The 16,761-nt window shown below is 47.2% G+C and overlaps 1 protein-coding gene across 5 annotated transcripts; it reads left to right on the forward strand.

Annotated features, from left to right (window-relative positions):
• The first annotated feature begins 798 nt into the window (after nucleotides 1-798).
• On the forward strand, nucleotides 799-16,547 carry AMI1 (amidase 1). 5 transcript variants are annotated; one of them, XM_088983653.1, is made up of 9 exons: nucleotides 799-1,200; nucleotides 1,407-1,559; nucleotides 13,487-13,611; nucleotides 13,716-13,841; nucleotides 14,505-14,687; nucleotides 14,802-14,949; nucleotides 15,101-15,269; nucleotides 15,955-16,089; nucleotides 16,186-16,547. In XM_088983653.1, the coding sequence occupies exons 1-9, from the start codon at nucleotides 1,085-1,087 to the stop codon at nucleotides 16,336-16,338; spliced, it is 1,308 nt and encodes a 435-aa protein (XP_088839779.1). In that variant the 5' UTR covers nucleotides 799-1,084; the 3' UTR covers nucleotides 16,339-16,547. The 5 variants fall into 5 exon arrangements, with proteins under 5 accessions (XP_088839779.1, XP_088839778.1, XP_088839780.1 ...); XM_088983652.1 differs by having other exon boundaries at nucleotides 838-1,200; nucleotides 14,790-14,949; XM_088983654.1 differs by lacking the exons at nucleotides 799-1,200; nucleotides 1,407-1,559 and adding an exon at nucleotides 1,810-1,956 and having other exon boundaries at nucleotides 14,790-14,949.
• The last annotated feature ends 214 nt before the right edge of the window (nucleotides 16,548-16,761 follow it).

Consider the following 16,761-nt stretch of genomic DNA (forward strand, 5'->3'; position numbering starts at 1 on the left):
CCCAGCCCAACCCAAGTGCTGTGGCCGTGGCCCTGAACAAGTGAACATGCTGTTCGAATGTGTATATAGTTGGGTTAGGCAGGGCCGAAGGTAAATACAAGCCTAGCCCAATCTACCTTGGTTTGGTTTATTGGCAATGGTAACTTTCTGCGGCTTCCAGGATAGCTGGGTTCTGCATACAGATCAAGTTTCAAAGTTTTAACGGAGATCAAGCTTTTTGATGCAATGAAAAAGTGATTACTTTTGATTTTCTCTCTCCAAAAGTTGAAACATTTCAAAGCTTGGGGTACATTCTTATTTGCTAGTCTCTCACAGATAATTGATTTCGATTTTCATGTTCTTACCCTGTTATAATGGGTCTTACAGCAATCAAATTTTTTTGAAAAGTATTAATTATCAGATGATGGATACCCTACTGAAGGGTGAATAGGTTGCTTGCTCGATTAACTTTTGACCAAAGAAACTCACCTACTGAGTAAAGTCAAACAGGGCATACACTTAGACCCGAGTTAGATCTCCTGCCAACAAAATATGACCAAACAGCATATCAATGTAATCCGAGACTGCACATTTTACCAGATTTTACATCTTTGCCCCACATTACATCCGTCGTGTATTGAGAGCATTTGCCGATGATAATACTAGAATCGATGATGTCATCATCAACATCATTGGGAGATGTTCCTAATACACGATAAGTATGTAATGTGGGGCATTGTGGGGCGGATGCAAATTCATTTTACCATGAGACTGGGACCCGCCATGTATGAGATGTGCACCACAACATGTTGGTGGAGTATTGGAATGCATTTTATTAGCAGGAGATCCGGATTCCATATAACCAGCAATCTATGTCCACATTCAGGGAGAGAACATTTTACTACACCCAATAAGACATGAGCCTTACCAATCCTTTCTTAATGGATCCCGTTCTTATCTTGAAATAGAAAAGACAAAAGTTCGTCCTTTTACCAGAATCCTTCTATATAGTAAGTAATTCACACAAAAATTAGAAAAAACTAGATTTTATTTCAGTTGGCCTCTGTCTGAGTGGTGCTTCGTAGTACCAATAGCAAGTAGAAACATGGCGACGCTCTCTGATTTCGGTGCTTTCATGGAGAGATTCATCTTACATCCTCCGTCAACTTCTCCTCCTCAACAACTCCCTTTAAAAGGTCTTACTTTTGCTGTTAAAGACATGTAAGTCTCTGTGGTTCAATTGGCAACTTGTAAGCTGTTTTCTTTTCGATATCATACTTTGCCTTAATGACTGTTTTCTCGCTTCAATTTCACACATTCTCTATTTACGGTAATGGGCCTTAGTCATTTCAAGTTTACATGTTTATAGCTTTTCTTTGATTGTAATTTGGTAAGTTGGTTCTGAATTCTGAAGTTTTTGGTAGCAGATTTGATGTTGAAGGATATGTCACTGGGTTTGGTAATCCGGATTGGGCAAGGACTCATGGGGCTGCCGTATCAACAGCTCCGGCGGTTTTGGCCGTCTTAAATGCAGGCGCCACATGTGTTGGCAAAACTGTCATGGATGAAATGGCCTACAGGTTAGAGCTGAAAATAAAATGATTTATCATCTCAAAACTGGTTGTGTCTTTATCATGGATAAGGCACCCTGATACTCGGATTCTCCCAAAGTGTCTACTTATATTGTATTGATATGGCTATGGATTCTATATCAGATTTTGTATAGAACCCATATTCACAGGAATTATTATTAAGGCTACATAGTTTTTCATTTATGTTGATCTGCTCATTCATTTATGTTTGATACTCAATCTTGAGATGAATTTTGTATATGTTCTGAAGCTATTGGTTTAGAGTTTAGACTTCACCTACTTGACTTGTGTTTTGTCTTTGCCAATTCGAGTTTTGACTCCAATGTTTTTGATTACCTGAATTTGTGTTTTCCACCAAAACTGTCATGGATGAAATGGCCTACAGGTTAGAGCTGAAAATAAAATGATTTGTCATCTCAAAACTGGTTGTGTCTTTATCATGGATAAGGCACCCTGATACTCGGATTCTCCCAAAGTGTCTACTTATATTGTATTGACATGGCTATGGATTCTATATCAGATTTTGTATAGAACCCGCATTCACAGGAATTATTATTTAAGGCTACATAGTTTTTCATTTATGTTCATCTGCTCATTCATTTATGTTCGATACTCAATCTTGAGATGAATTTTGTATATGTTCTGAAGCTATTGGTTTAGAGTTTAGACTTCACCTACTTGACTTGTGTTTTGTCTTTGCCAATTCGAGTTTTGACTCCAATGTTTTTGATTACCTGAATTTGCATTTTCCACTGGATCATTAATTATCTACCTGAGCAAACAATTTGCTAATGGGGATTTTTGAAGTAACATTGATTGAAATTATTTCATTAACTTTTTATTAATATTTCAAAAAGCATAAAAATTGAAGGTTGCTTGGGAGGCAATCATTTTATTAAGTTTTTGCTAAAACTGGAAAAGCATTAATCCATTATCTTAAATTGGTTCATTGTGGAGATGGTAATGTAATATGAAATGTCATCCCTTTAAGATTTCAATTCACTAGTGATGAAGGAAGATTTGGCCCAACCTCACAGTTATGTGACACGTGGCAAAAACAACAGCTCGGCAAAAAAGCAAGCCTAAGGCATGAACACCAAGGGGAGACACCAGCGGCCCGAACTCACCCTTGGCCCCAAACCAGAAAGTAATCCGAACTGGCCAACCTTGTAACAGTTCGGGATATACCTCGCCGAACTGGCCAACCTTGTAACAGTTCGGGATATACCTCGCCGAACTGGCCTGCCTTGTAACAGTTTGGGATATACCTCGCCGAACTGGCCAACCTTGTAACAGTTCGGGATATACCTCGCCGAACTGGCCTGCCTTGTAACAGTTCGGGATACACCTCGCCGAACTGACCTGCCCTATAGATACCTCCGAACTCAAGACTTCGCCTCGCTCACCACTCCACATCACCTTCTGGGCACCAAAACCAAACAAGTCGTACCATGCCTGACACTGAGGAAGTCCGTACCCGAGGGCGCCGCACCTGACTGACTTGGGATCTGACACTTGTTGGCCGCACTCTAAATGGCCACCTGCCACCGCCACTGACACCGCCATCTCCAGTTAGAGAGACGGTTAGGCAGTGACGGTTCTGTCCCAGCAGAAAGGACGACGGCCGAATTGACAAACGCAAGGGTAATCATACCCGACCTGACAAGGGCCTCGGAGCGAGTGCACGAAGTGAGTATAAGAGCCCCCTGCCCCCAACAAACAAGGTATGCAAACTTTGCGCTATCTGGTTTTATCTTGCCTTTGAAGGATTCTAACTTAAGCTTCGGAGCCGTTACACCGGGTTCCCCCCGGAGCTTCCTCATCTCCTCCGTTTCAGGTTCCCTGCCATTCAGTTCAGAAGCAAGGTCGTTGACAGCTAAGACCGGCCGGATCGCGCATCATCAATTGGCGCCATCTGTGGGAACGCTTCAAAAAGCCTCCCTCCAAACTTCCATACCCCCTTTTCTTCAAAAAACCCAACACTCATGGCCTCCTCCAGCAACGCCAGACGTGGCACGGAGACAAACACCACTGGGGAACAACTTCAAGTCCCCGTGGTGTGCATTGGACAGTTCACCATCCCCCTTTCGGTGGATGGGATCCCCAGCTTGAATGCGCCACAAGCAGTGGCGCCCGTAAACCTTCCTGCCACAAGCATCCCCTTTCCTCCCCCTATTGAGACAACCTTTACTGAACCGACTGCCGTCCCCCTGGCAGCCAGCCAAAACCGGTTGGATGACCTGATGCAGTGCATGCGGGCAATGCAAGCCCAAATGCAATAGTTCCAGCAGCACCAGCTTCACCAGCACCAAGTGTTGCACAACATCTCCCAGTATCACTATCAACAGCAGTTCCCCCAACTGCCACCGAACCAACCACTACTTCCACCTCGCCACCTTGCTCCGAGGCCGGTCAAGGCCTCCCCGCAGGATGGACGCCCCCACCAAGGAAAGGCCTCCCGGCCCCAGAACCCCCCTAACAGCCAGGCCTCGCCCCCAGGCCGAAGAGAGAAAAAAATCATCCCTGCCTCGTAGCTCGCAGGCGGGTCGGGAACCTCGCCCGCGAGATCGGCACCTCGGCGCTCCAAGCCCGAGTTCTGCTCACGGAAAACCGATTCGGCGCCCTGGCGACAGACTACCAGCATTTCGGGCCCATCGAGCTCGGCAACACGGAGGCCAACAGCGCCAATACAAGGCCCACTCAACAACGAAGGCACCGGCGAAGTCGCCGAACCGCCACTCGTGTCTTGTCAGAGCTTAGAGGCAAAGAAGAGACGAGCTCGGAAGAGGTAGGAACTGCCCCGATTCTCTCGGTTCCTTCCCCCCTCGCATCAGAACTCTAGGCGGTCCCCTTACCCAGAAATTTCAAGCTCCCACTTCTGGACAAATACGACGGGTCCTTCGACCCCAACGACCACGTTGACGCTTTCCAGTCCCAAATGCACCTCGCCAGAGCCAGCAAATCGTGCATGTGCGTGGCCTTCACCACCACCCTCAGGGGGGTAGCCCGCACTTGGTACAGGAACCTGACCCCCGGGTCGATAAAGTGTTGGGCCCAGTTCGTGTAGGTCTTCACCGCACACTTTGTCACCAGCAAACGGTGCCCCAGAACAGAGGAAAGCATCTTTGGAGTAATCCAAAGGGAAGGAGAATCCATCCGGGGCTACATCAAGCGATTCAATGAAGCATGCTTGCAGATACCGCGGTTGGACCCCGCGGTGCAGCTCGCGGTGGCCAAAAGAGGGGTAACGCACAAAGAATTCAAATGACACATGGTAGCTAACCAGCCCGCAACCGTGGCCGAATTCCTCAAGCTCGCGGACAAGTTCATGAGGACAGAGGAAGAAATCAACCAACGAACCGAAGGCGGGAACGAGAAAAGAAAGAAGGAAGGCGAGCCCTCCAACCCAGTCGACAGGAAAAACCCGGCCCGGGAGCCGAAGCCGAACCAGTCGTTCCGAGCTCCCCTAGCAGTTCGAGCGGATTACACGCCATTAAACACAAGGCGAACCGAGATCTTAATGACGATCAAGGACGCCCCATACGTGAAGTGGCCACCTCGCCTAAAAGGAAATCCGAACGAGAGAAATAAGAATTTGTATTGTAGTTTCCATAGAGACCATGGTCATAGTACCGAGCAGTGTAATAATCTCCGGGACGAGATAAAGGGGCTCATCCGTCGCGGATACTTGAGAAACTTTGTACAGCACAACAATAATAACAGTAAGGCAGGTCGGCAAGGGGAGCACGAAAAGGATGCCCCCGAGTCTAGCAGCAGACCTGCCGAACCGTTGCAGCGACAGCCTCCGGAAGAGAGGCCAGTTCGGGGAACCATCTATGTAATTGTGGGAGGTTCGGTGGTAGCAGGGTGTACCTCGGCAACGGCCCAGACTTCAGTTCGCGAAGCGGCCCTCAAGGAACGGAACCCCCCAAAGAGACCAAAGACCGAAGAACCAATCTTCTTCACGGAGGACGACGCGCGAGGGGTCCGCTACCCCCATGATGATGTGCTTGTCATTAAACTAAGGATCGGCGACTTCGAGGTCAGACGCGTACTCGTAGATTCGGGCAGCTCAGCGGACATTCTCTTTAAATCAACATTTGACCAGCTACAGTTACAGAGGAGCGAGCTGAAGCCTGCGAACACTCCCCTGGTGGGTTTCATCGGAGAGGAAGTCAGGCCCCTCAGAAAAATAACAGTACCTGTGGAAGTCGGCACATGGCCTTGTGCGGTCAGACTCAACCATGATTTCCTGGTGGTCGCAACCCCCTCCCCATACAATGCCATAATAGGGCGGCCGATCATGCATATCCTACGGGCGGTGGTCTCCACCTACTATTTGGCCATGAAGTTCCCTAAAGACTTCGGTGTGGGGGTAGCGCGGGGCGACCAGCTCGAGTCCTGCAAGTGTTATGTTGCCGCCCTGAAGGGAAAAACCAAGGTGACCGATGACCTCGAACTAGAGCGGCCTGCGGAGCAAGGTGAGGAACGAGCTTTGCCCACAGAGGAAACGGTCGCAATCCCGACTTCGGCTACGGACCCAGCTCGCACACTTCAGATCGGAGCTTCCGTCGAGGAACCCCTACGAACCGAACTGGTGAGGTTTTTTACTTCAAAATTTAGATATTTTTGCCTGGTCCGCGACTGACATGCCTGGCATTAGCCTCGGCCTGATAACTCACAAACTTAATACTGACCCTGTAGTCAGACCCGTTAGACAGAAGAAACGCAACTTAGCCCCAGAACGCTGGAGGGCGGTCGACGAGGAGGTCGAGAAGCTCATCGCAGCAAACTTCATAAGGGAAGTCCATTACCCGAGCTGGGTGGCCAACCCGGTGCTGGTAAAAAAGGCGAATGGCAAGTGGCGCATGTGCGTCGACTACACCGACCCGAACCGAGCTTGCCCGAAAGATTGCTTCCCCCTCCCCAGAATTGACCGCCTAGTGGGCGAGACCTCGGGACATGAGTTGCTAAGCTTCCTGGACGCCTACTCGGGCTACAACCAAATCCGGATGGACCAAACCGATGAGGAAAAAACCAGCTTCATAACCGAATTCGGCCTATATTGCTACAAGGTCATGCCCTTCGGATTAAAAAATGCCGGGGCGACCTTCCAAAGACTTGTAAATAGGCTGTTTCGGCCCCTGATTGGCACGAAGATAGAGTGCTATGTAGACGACATGGTCGTCAAGACACAGTTTTCACAAGAATTAATACAAGACTTAGATTCTGTCTTCCAAATCCTGCGTCAGTTTAGCATGAAATTGAACCCCAACAAATGTGTCTTCGGCGTCACCTCGGGCAAATTCCTAGGGTACATTGTCAATCGGCGCGGTATTGAGGCCAACCCGGACAAGATAAAAGCCATTCTAGGTATGAAACCACCTCGGAAAGTAAAAGAAGTTCAAAGGCTAAACGGCCGCATAGCCGCTCTAAACCGCTTCATGTCCAAATCAGCAGACCGCTGCCTACCTTTCTTCAAAGCAATCAAAGGCAAAGGGTTCGAGTGGACCCAGGACTGCCAGTTCGCGTTTGACGAGCTAAAAGGTTACCTCGCTAGTGTGCCGACCTTAGCCAGGCTCGAGGTGGGTGAGGTCTTAGAACTGTACCTCTCGGCAAGCCACGAGGTGGTCAGTTCGGTACTAATAAAAGAAACAGACTGGGTCCAGCGACCCATCTATTATGTTAGTAAAATTTTGCAGGGAGCAGAGACAAGGTACCCGTAGATAGAAAAGCTAGCATACGCACTGGTGACAACAGCTCGGAAACTCCGCCCATACTTCCAGGCTCACACCGTCATCGTCCTGACTGACAAACCTCTGAGACAAGTTTTACTCAAACTCGAGGTTTCCGGTCGACTGACGAAATGGGCCATCGAACTCAGCGAGTACGACCTCCAGTACAAGCCAAGAACTGCTATTAAGGCCCAAGCTTTGGCAGATTTTATCGTCGAGTGCACTTTCAGCCACGAAGCCCTACAGGTCGAGCCCGAGGTCCCCAGTTCGGGCGAACCCGGAGCTCCCGAGCCAATAGAGTCTGAACCCCGTGAAGTAGCAGCCAGTGTGGCATCTCTCCTGGTCAGGCGAAACGCAAACTGGGATGAGGAGCCCTGGATACTTCACGTGGATGGTTCCTCGAACCAGCAAGGCAGCGGGGCTGGAATAGTCTTATGCGGCCCGGGCGGCACAAAATTAGAATACGCACTACGCTTTGAGTTTGCGGCATCCAACAACGAGGCAGAGTACGAAGCACTGATAGCTGGGCTGGACCTAGCGCGAAAGGTAAAGGCAAAGCACTTGGTCATCTGCAGCGATTCCCAGCTCGTGGTCAACCAAGTTACGGGCGAGTATGAAGCACGCGAGCTCTCCATGATCGCATATTTGGCGAAAGTAAAAGAGGCCCTGCTCAACTTCCAGTCACACTTCATCAGGCAAATCCCGAGGTCAGAGAACACTGAGGCCGACGCTCTGTCCCGGTTAGCCAGCACAACTCACAACAACATGAGAACCATGTACATAGAGGACTCACCTCGGCCTAGTATTCTCAGGGGGGCAGAGGAGGTCGCTCCCGTCCTGGAAGCAGAGCCGAGCTGGATTGACCCACTCGCGAGCTTCTAGATAGACGGAACCCTCCCTACAAAACGCAATGCGGCCAAGAGGGTGAAGCGCCAGGCAACCAAATATGTCATAATAGACGAACGGTTATACCGACGGTCCTACACGCTCCCCTACTTGCGTTGCCTGCGACCTGCCGAAGCCGAGTTCGTACTCCGCGACACTCATGAAGGCCTGTGCGGCGGACACTTGGGGGGCAGAGCACTCGCCCAAAAAGCACTTCGACAAGGATACTACTGGCCAACGATGAAGGCAGAAGCTGTCGAGCTCGTCAGAAAATGCGACAAGTGTCAGAAGCACGCCAATATCCACTATCAACCTGCCTCCGACCTCAAATACCTCGCCAGCCCGTGGCCCTTTGCACAATGAGGCATCGACCTCCTGGGGCCATTCCCACCAGCAACAGGTGGAAGAAAATTCCTAGTTGTTGCAGTAGATTACTTTACGAAGTGGATAGAAGCCGAACCTCTGGCAACTGTTACGGCCCGAAACATACAAAACTTCTTTTGGAAGAACATAGTATGTCGCTTCGGGTTACCTCGGGTACTAATTTCCGACAACGACAAGCAGTTCGAGGATATCAAGTTCCAAGAGTGGTGCTAGAACATGGGGATTCGGCAAAACTTCACATCAGTCGCGCACCCGCAGGCAAATGGTCAGACGGAAGTAATGAACAGAGCCATCCTGCGCGGACTGAAAGCACGTCTGAATCGAGCTAAGGGATTGTGGGCCAAAGAGCTACCAAGTGTCTTATGGGCTCACCGAACTATAGAAAAAACCGCCACGGGAGAAACCCCCTTCAACCTCACCTACGACACTAAAGCAGTGATCCCGACAGAAATTGAAGTACCAACATTGCGACTAGAAACATACGACGATCGGACAAACGGAGATGAGTTACGTACCAACCTTGACCTATTGGACGAGGTAAGGGACCTCGCGCACATCCGGACAGCGGCATACCAGCAGCAGGTAGCTCGCTACTACAATGCTAGAGTAAAGCAACGAAGCTTTCGAGTCGGCGACCTGGTCCTTCGTAAGATTATGGTGCCTGAACCCGGCGTGGGCAAACTTGGACCAAACTGGGAAGGGCCCTATAAAGTAAAGAGAGCGCTCGGGGGGGCATACGAACTCAAAACCTTGGAAGGCAAACAAGTACCTCGAGCGTGGAACATCGTGAACTTAAGGCAATACTACCTATAAACTGCCAAGCGAAGTGGACGAAATCAGGTCCTATGGGCCACGATGCAGAGCCAAGAGGAACCTCGGCGTAGACAAGCAAAGAAAAGTCGGGCATATTATCAGCTCGGCAAAAAATCAGTTTGCTGCAAAAGCCTTCGCGGCAAAACAGGTCGCGGAAGTATAATAACCCGGACAAGAAAGTGGCATATTCAGTTCGACAAAGAATCAGTTCGGGGAAAAGGAACACGGGCAAAAAAATATATCTTTACATACTCCGAGCTACTTCTTCGCCATCAGAAGGCACTTCAACAACACACGAAGGCCCTGCCTCTCCTTCAGAGTCCGGCTCGCCATCGGCAGCATTGGCCATCTCCTGAGTTATACGCGAAGTGGATATGGCACTAACATCGAGGTCGGGGTTCGTGTTCTGGATCATCCACCTGCTCAGTTTGAACCCCCTTCTGTAAGAATCCACCATCAGATCGTCAAAACGCGGAGAGGCAATGTAGTCTTCAACGGCCTTCTTCTTGGCGTCTTCAATGCCTTGGGAAAAAATCTGTGTTTTCTCCCTGATGTCCTCCTGAAGATATTCGACTTAATGCTGCAAATCCAACTTCAAGTCCGCCATGTGCTTGACAACTACCCCCATGGCCTTGGCATCACGCTGAGACCTTTCCTGCCTGGCCATTGCGACGCGAGCAGCCTCTTCGGCAGCATAAGCGGCCGCCTCAGCAGCTCGGGTATTCGCCTCTGCAGCACGGAAAGCCTCTTCAGCAACATGGGCGGCAGCCTCAGCAGCTCGCGCCTGTCACGAGCTCCTCTCCACTTGGGCTGCTAAGGCATGAATTGAAGAATTCACCTACCAAAAGAAACAAGTGAGCAATAACAACGAAAGCGACAGAAAATGAAGAAGGCAGACGGAATCTGACTTACCACCATAGCATGTGTTACGGCGCGGCAGGCGACCTGATTCAAAGGAAGATCGGTCCACGCCGCGATCTCCTCAGGGAAAGTAGCCTCCCTACTCTTCTGAAGAGCGTAGTTCAGCGTCAACACACTCCTGAACTCCCCTTGAGCTCCCGAACCCGAGGGCCCAGCCCGCGTATGAGCGGACCCAGAGTGAGCAGGAGCACTTGAGTATGCAGGAGCGCTCGTATAGGTGGTCTCAGCGTAAGGCGCCCCGGCAGCTTCATGCATCGGTGGAGTCACCTCGGGCTCCCTGGGCAGATCCTCCGGCGTGTGGTCTGGAACTTGAGGCTCCTCATCCGAGGGCAGCTCGGTACGAGTTCGCTTGGCGACCCGCTTCCTCCTCTTCATACCTTGGAGCAGACGCCCCCCACGAGTTCTCTCCGCGTCCATCACACTTGCAGAAACGAGTTCGACATCAGAAAAAATGAACAAAGCAAGCAAGAAACCGCATAACTAGAAACCTACTCGAACTCAGGCCGGCCGCAATAAGCTTGGCCTCCGTTAAGTAGTGATGGCACTTTAAACCTTGCCGTGCTCATTGCCGGAGGCCCTTCACCGTCTCTTTGTCGAGAGTAACACCTGAATCAGGAGCGGCCTCACCCCACCCGGTCTGAAAGGGCCATCCTTGTGCACTTCGCACACCGAAGTAGTCCCGCTTCCACGCCGGGACCTTATTAGGAAGATCGTACAGAAGCTTAAAGCCCGGGCGAGGAGAAAGGTAATACGCCCGTCTTCCCCCAGGAAGAGAACCCGCCTGTCTCTTGAGCACCAAGATGGAGGAGAATATCTCTAAGTCTAAAGGGAAATTTTGCTCGCAAAAAAGGGAAACTGTCCCCACCAGGTTCTGAATAGAGTTCGGATGAAGTTGGCCAATGGTGACACTAAAGTGGTTTATGACTTCGACAAGAAGGGGGTGGAAAGGAAGTCGCAACCCCGCAGCGAGTTGCTCTCGAAAAATCATGATCTCATCAGGACCATGTTCCCAAGGAAAGCTACCCGAAGGAATAAAATATGTATACCCCCTAGGAAGATTGTAAGACATAATTATAGATTGAAGCCCCTCAGGCGTCATGGTCGAGGGACCAAACCTGTCTAGCATCCGACCTCGGCGAGAGGTAGACGCCAAATTGCCCGAAGCGGCTCGGCCTACTGGTTCATAGTCCTCGAGTTTCACCTCAGGATCACTGAGGCAGTCGAGGGATACCGCTTGGTTTGTAGAACCTACTTCAGTCCTACTTGAAGAGTCGCCTGGGCTATCAAAGCTAGACATTGAGAAAAAGAGGTGGATTCAGGAAGGTACTCACTGGAAGAAAGTTTTGAAGGCTCCGGAGATGGGAACAAGCCAAAAAACCTTGGAGGCTATGTAACCAGCCTAGACGCGAGCTAAAAAAACTTGGACGCAAGCTGAAAAGTTGGACGCGAGCTCAGTAGGCAAACCGCAGAAGTGACAAATCGACTGGGGTCCCCCACTATTTATAGCTACAGTAACCAAGAACCGACCGTGCAGATCAAGGATGATCCGACGGCCCACATTTGCGCTGACCGCACGTCCCATGAGGTCGAGACGTGATTGGCGCACGTCTTTCCGAAAAGAGCGAAACGTCAGCGCACGTCTTCTTGAAACCGACGTCGCGCCGACACACGTCTTTCTGAAACTGACTGCGCCGCACGTCTCCCTGACAGCCGCCAGCGCACGTACAGCAGTGGCACGTTTTTTTCAAGTTTGAATGACCCGCTATCACGTCCCAGCGGCGCGAATTTTTGAAATTTAAAACGTGCGCTGTCACAACCATCAACATTTATGAGTAGTAGGCACGTTTCCCGCCTTCTCGGAAACCGAAGAACCCTGGCAAAAGCAACTCACGTAGTCAAGATTCGAAGGACGGGACAAATCCACCTACCACCTCGCGAAACTCCCCGCACCAGGGCAAGACCCTTGGTGCGAGGAGTGGGGGGCAATTGATGAAGGAAGATTTGGCCCGACCTCACAGTTATGCGACACGTGGCAAAAACAACAACTCGGCAAAAAAGCAAGCCTAAGGCGTGAACACCAAGGGGAGACACCAGCGGACCGAACTCCCTACTGGGGGCCCGAACTCACCCTTGGCCCAAAACCAGAAAGTAATCCGAACTGGCCTACCTTCAGTTCAGGATATACTTCACCTAACTGGCCAACCTTGTAACAGTTCGGGATATACCTCGCCGAACTGGCCAACCTTGTAACAGTTCGGGATATACCTCGCCGAACTGGCCTGCCTTGTAACAGTTCAGGATACACCTTGCCGATCTGACCTGCCCTATAAATACCTCCGAACTCAAGACTTCGCCTCGCTCACCACTCCGCATCACCTTTTGGGCACCAAAACCAAACAAGTTGTACCATGCCTGACACTGAGGAAGTCCGTACCCAAGGGTGCCGCACCTGACTGACTTGGGATCTGACGCTTGGCGGCCGCACTCTAAACGGCCCACCGCCACTGACACTGTCATCTCCAGTTAGAGAGACGATTAGGCAGTGACGGTTCTGTCCCAGCAGAAAGGACGACGACCGAATTGACAAACGCAAGGGTAATCATACCCGACCTGACAAGGGCCTCGGAGCGAGTGCGTGAAGTGAGTATAAGAGCCCCCTGCCCCCAACAAACAAGGTATGCAAACTTTGTGCTATATGGTTTTATCTTGCCTTTGAAGGATTCTAACTTAAGCTTCGGAGCCGTTACACCGGGTTCCCCCCGGAGCTTCCTCATCTCCTCCGTTTCAGGTTCCCTGCTATTCAGTTCAGAAGCAAGGTCGTTGACAGCTAAGACCGGCCGGATCGCGCATCATCAACTAGCATTCCAACAATTAACCCATTTTAGGTGATGACATTGTTTTCAAGTGCCAAGGAATAACAAAATAAAGTGACCTTATTCTATGTTACCTGGAATCGGAAAGGATAGTACAGCATATGGCATCGGAAACAAAAATTTACACTACAAATTGAAGTATCCGACATGATATGACACCCTTGTACAGGTGTCTGGCTTATTACATATGACTTACAGCCCCCAGTAATGCCAACACCATATGCTTCAATTCTTCATTTACACAGTTTTTGACTTCCACGTCACACATTAGCCCTCTATGTTGACCTTAATTATTTCATTGCAGTATAAATGGAGAAAACAAGCATTATGGAACCCCTACTAATCCATGCGCTCCAGATAGGGTACCTGGAGGATCTTCTAGTGGATCTGTTGTAGCAGTATCTGCTGATCTTGTAGATTTCTCTTTAGGTGATATTTCTTTTTCTATTCTTTCTCCTTCCAGTAAGCTTGTAATCTTGATTTCTTGACATTTTCTTATACACATGAAGGCTGACTTTTGACATTTGTTGCAGGAACTGACACTGGAGGAAGTATAAGGGTGCCTGCAGCATTCTGTGGAATTTATGGTTTCCGACCTTCACATGGAATTGTTTCTACTACTGGTGTTACTCCCATGGCACAGAGTTTTGACACTGTTGGTGAGCAACAAATATGAATCTTTAACTCTAGCTGCTTGATGACAAAATCTTCCAACCTTAACCTTGATTGATGGTTAAGTTTGGTTTAAGCAATACTTCTACATGGTTGTCATTACAAACTCAGCTTTTGGGTCATGAGGTCTCACACCAACTCTTTAATCTGTGTGAATAAATAGGATTGCTGTATTTGATTCAGTTGTGGTTATTCCTGTTCTGTTACATCATGGAATACAGTCTTATTTTTATATTTTAACTTAAGTTTGTCTAAGCTGTAGAATTCACAAACCCAATTTTATCCACATGAATAGCATGTCTTCTGCAATATGTAAGAAATGCCAGGAGACCTTGGGATATTCTGGCATGATGGTTGAAAACCTAACCATTTATTTTTCTTGTCTTTGATAATTTTGATGCTTTGCCAGTCAAGGATGTACCTTCATTCTCATTGATGCAAGTGTATCAAAAGAGATTTGGAGGGAAGGGTCTTTTGTACTTATGCCTAACTGAATGACAATTTTTTTCTAGCAGTTCAATTGTTGCTATATTTTCTTCCTGCAAGTCTAATATCATAAGTTAGTATTAAGTTATGCAGAAATGACTTATATTTCCCTGAATTATTTTTGATTTTCCAACTCTCTTTGTTAACAAAAATTCATCATTCAGGATGGTTTGCTAGGGATCCTATCATCTTGAATCGAATTGGACACTTGCTATTGCAATTACCTGATATGGATCCTGTGCATCCTAATCGCATCATTATTCCAGATGACTGTTTCCAACTTCTGAGTATTCCAAGTGATCGAGTGACTCAGGTTCTTTTTAAGTCTCTGGAAAAATTGTTTGGAGGTAATGTCTTGATAATGTGGCATATATCCTTCAATTTGATGCTATTGGAGAAGTTCTGTTAGTATAAGTATCAATTTTTGTATAATCTAGTTATGTGCTTAGTGGTTTTTCCAGGGGAAGTTGTAAAACATATAAACCTTGGCGATTATGTTAACGATAGAGTTCCAAGTTTAAAGCACTTTATGGACAAAAGCAATGAACAGAAAGAGTATAACATACCATCTCTAGTAGCCCTTTCAAGTTCTATGCGGTTGCTTCAGAGGTCTGGATCCTGAATAGAACTGCCTGGCTTTCTAGGCCTTGAATTACTGCATTTGAAATGCAGATTTCATAGTTCAATTTTCTTGTGTTACAATATTTTGATTTCCCTAAAAATTGATTTCCTCAAAATGTGATTTGTCCTTGAAGTATAGGTACGAGTTCAAGAACAATCATGGAGATTGGGTTCTTGCAATTAAACCTGATTTAGGTCCAGGGATATCAGAAAGGATCTGGGAAGCCATTAGAACAACAGATGAAAAAATCAACATCTGTCATACTGTGAGGAATGAACTCCATGCTGCTCTTACATCTCTGCTTGAGGTTTCTTTTTCTTTCTCTCTCTCACGCACATACATGCACAGAAATGGTTCAATGAACAATTTTTTTTTAGTTAACAATAATTCCATGGTCTAACTTTTTTGGATTTCTCAGCATCTTTTCTAATCCATTCTTGTTTTAAATATGCTTTCAAACTGAAATACACATACATCTATCCATATCTGTGTTTATAAACACACACACACGTCACATTTTGCTCATGCTCTCTTTCTTTAAATAACTAGTTATGGAACCATTGACGGAGCATTCAGCTTTCATTTCCCAAATTTTGAACCTGAAAAATCTAAGTGGTTGGATTGCTATATGGTTGAAATAATATCACTAAGGTACAAAGTGAAAATAAAGACACAAATGAAATGAAATTATCAAGTAGTGATTAATACTTCTCTTTTCATTGCACAAAAGATTTAATATTATTATTTTAGATCCTCAACGTGTTTTCAATGAATTCAGGTATTCTTACTCGTAGAAACTCTGCACCAAGGTGGAAACGAGAATGTTTACCCCTGCAAGTTATCTGAAATGTCCAGTTTTATTTTAATTCACTCGTGCTATTTGAAATCTATGGTTTTCACTCTTATAACCAAGTTCTAATAAGATAATCCTCTTCAGGTCACTTCTTTCAGTGCTCCCTTTTCAAATTTAATTTTTTAATAATTTTTTGCAGGATTTTGGTATCCTTGCAATTCCAACAGTTCCTGGTCCTCCACCTAAACTGCAAACAGAGCCAACTAAGCTTGAAACTTTTCGTGTCAGAGCTTTTAGCTTGCTCTCTATTGCTGGAGTTTCTGGGTTTTGCCAGGTAAGTTGCACTATCAGCTTATCAAGACAAATTGCCATGTATCACCTTACTCCTTTTTTTTTAATCTAAAGATATATTAATACTGTTTCCAATCAGGTGACAATACCATTGGGAATGTACGATAACCTTCCTGTTGCAGTTTCACTTATAGCAAAGCATGGTTCAGATGGATTTCTACTTAACCTTGTTGAAAGCCTCTATGTTCCTCTGAAAGAACAGATCAAAATTGCTGAAAGCATGAATTATTGAAGTTGGTCTTTTGGTACCACTCATGGTTAATTCTAATTCCTTCTGTAAGAAATAAATCAGAGAGAGGAGAAGATACTTTTCATTGTTTGTGTCCTATAAATGTAAAAGCGATAATGCTTTACAGGAATTCGACCATGATGCAGTCAACCAGTCTTTTCCACAGGATAATTTCTATATGCATTTAGGGGCCAGGACCCGCTTTAATTCTATGCTTTGACAATCACAATCATTCACCAGGTAGGTATTTTAGCATAAGCAATTCCTCTGGGTAGTTAGCCTTTTAGTTTAACCTTGAGAACATTCTTGAAATGGGGAGCTAAGTTAATGAACTTTGCTGAAATTCACAGTTCCAGTTAGTGGAAGTCTTTGTTGGTTCCATATGTAGAGAAAATGGTAAATATTGCTTTGGTAGGTTTTAGCCAT

The sequence above is a fragment of the Nelumbo lutea genome, chromosome 4 (genome assembly GCF_056320005.1).
Source record: "Nelumbo lutea isolate HS-2025 chromosome 4, American lotus-T2T, whole genome shotgun sequence".
NCBI lineage: Eukaryota > Viridiplantae > Streptophyta > Magnoliopsida > Proteales > Nelumbonaceae > Nelumbo > Nelumbo lutea.